This window comes from Sesamum indicum, unplaced genomic scaffold (genome assembly GCF_000512975.1).
Source record: "Sesamum indicum cultivar Zhongzhi No. 13 unplaced genomic scaffold, S_indicum_v1.0 scaffold00197, whole genome shotgun sequence".
NCBI classification, from domain to species: domain Eukaryota; kingdom Viridiplantae; phylum Streptophyta; class Magnoliopsida; order Lamiales; family Pedaliaceae; genus Sesamum; species Sesamum indicum.
In genome coordinates this window covers 46,046-48,124 of record NW_011628092.1, presented here as the reverse complement: position 1 = coordinate 48,124, position 2,079 = coordinate 46,046, and the positions used below count along the sequence as shown (strand labels likewise).

At 44.0% G+C, this 2,079-nt stretch overlaps 1 protein-coding gene across 1 annotated transcript; it reads right to left on the bottom strand.

Annotated features, from left to right (window-relative positions):
• Nucleotides 1–806: 806 nt before the first annotated feature.
• LOC105179740 lies at nt 807–1,448 on the bottom strand. The gene has a single exon (XM_020691421.1). It carries the CDS (start codon nt 1,446–1,448, stop codon nt 807–809), a length of 642 nt encoding a protein of 213 aa, XP_020547080.1.
• Nucleotides 1,449–2,079: the final 631 nt, after the last annotated feature.

Genomic DNA, 2,079 nt, shown 5'->3' with positions numbered 1-2,079 from the left:
ATCATCACTTCCTTTTTATAACAGTCAACTATTGCTTTATGTTGTGCTAACCAATCCATCCCCAGAATCACATCAAACTCCTTCAAATCCAGCACTATAAGGTCTATAGGTAAAATTTACATCTCCGATTCTCACTAAGCTCCCTTTTCTAACACTGTTCACTACCACACCCCCTCCCACGGGCAAATAAACCATCAAATTACATCCCAACGGACTATTCTCTCCCGGTATTTTAGATGCAAATTCGGATGAAATATATGAATGTGTAGAGTCAGGATCAATCAGAACATAAGCCATAATGTCAGATAACAATATCGTACCTGATATCACGTCATTCGATGCTGGGGCCTCCTCTCTGGTAATGTTATATATCCTTGCCTGGGTCTGTCCATGAGTAACTTGTGCTCCGGCCCCCTCATACCGCTACCAATAGTGTGGCCACTATCTCTGTTACCCGCGCCTCTACCTTTGCCTCTGCCTCTACCTCTGCTAGCTCCCCTGTCACTACTCTCAACACTACTTTGATCTTGAGTCCCGCTAGCAACACTTTCAACCACACCCATAGTCTGATTGGAACAATTCCTGGCAATGTGTCCTCTACCTCCACAGCGATAGCAAGTCCTTGGTATATCATCCCGTCTCCAACATGGCCCTTGATGTTGTCTTCCACAGGTAGAACAACTCGAAGGAAAAACTGGTCCTCGACCATAACTCGATCCAAATCCCCTTCCTGATCCAGTAGAAGGCATAACAAATGAGCTGCGTTGGAATGAACCTCTGCTAAAGCCCATGGATCCCCCGAACCTCTATCCACTACTTCCTCGAAAAATGGGACCACCACGTGTAAAATTTCCACTTCCCGTAGAGAATGAGCGACCGGTTCCCCTTTTGGTCAACCTACTCGACTCCCCCATTGTATACCTCGATTTCCTCTTCTCTTCCCCCTTCTTCTTGTCCTCCATTACTGCTTCTTCCATCCGGACTGCTGATTCAACAAGAGTTTTAAAATTTGTAATTCTGACTACGAGGCCTCTTCTGATCTCCGGTCGTAGCCCTTGCTCAAAACGGTAACAACGATCCTCCTGCGTCGCTATTGCTTCTGGTGCATACTTGGCTAATGCCGCAAAACGAAGTTCATATTCTGCCACCGTCTGATCATCCCCTTGCACCAAATTCAGAAACTCCATCCTCTTCTTGTCTCGATACATCTTGGGTCTGTATTTATCATCAAACTCTTTCTGAAACTCAGCCCAAGTTATTTCTCTTGGCTCATATCCCCTCTTTACAGACCTCCACCAAAACAAGGCATTACCCACGAACAAAGAAACAACATGCTTAAGTCGATTCTCTGGAGTGCAATCTACCAAATTCATCACATCTTCAACTTTTTCCCACCATCTTTCAGCAATCTCTGGGTCTAGCGTACCCTCAAATTCTGTGGCCCCCATCTTTCTGATTCTTTCATAATTACGATCAATTGTAGGGACTACTGGTGCTGGCACTGAAGTGGATGCGTGCGCCTGTGCAAGTAACTACGCTTGGACTTGTGCTTGGGCTTGAAAAGCCATTTGAAATATCTATGCATACTCTGGTGGTAATCCTTCCACTGGAGCACCACCGGGAGGTATAGGAGCCTCAGCACCAACACCCTCTCGACCTACCTCCACCCCACCTGCACTTGCAGGTGCCACTGAGCCCTCGACGGACTCCGCTGACTCTTCTCTACTAGCTACTGGGTCAGCACGTGTACCTTGAGAAGCCATCCAACATTAAATAATTCAATCATTAGGGACATCTCACAATCATTACCCTAGAAACGTAGACCTGCTATGATACCACCCAATGTAGCACCCCCTACTCGCTACATCTAATTATTACTATTTCATCCTTTCTTTAATCAAAACTCATTCTATAAGTAATTCTCTTTCAAACCGTAAAATAAATTCTAATTTATCAATATAATATATATATATATATAAATATATATATACCACAAAAGATAAATAGATACCTCCAAAAGTTTATGTTCACCTTCACTAGATGTTCTCATGTACATAACCTCAAGGAAAATCATATCAC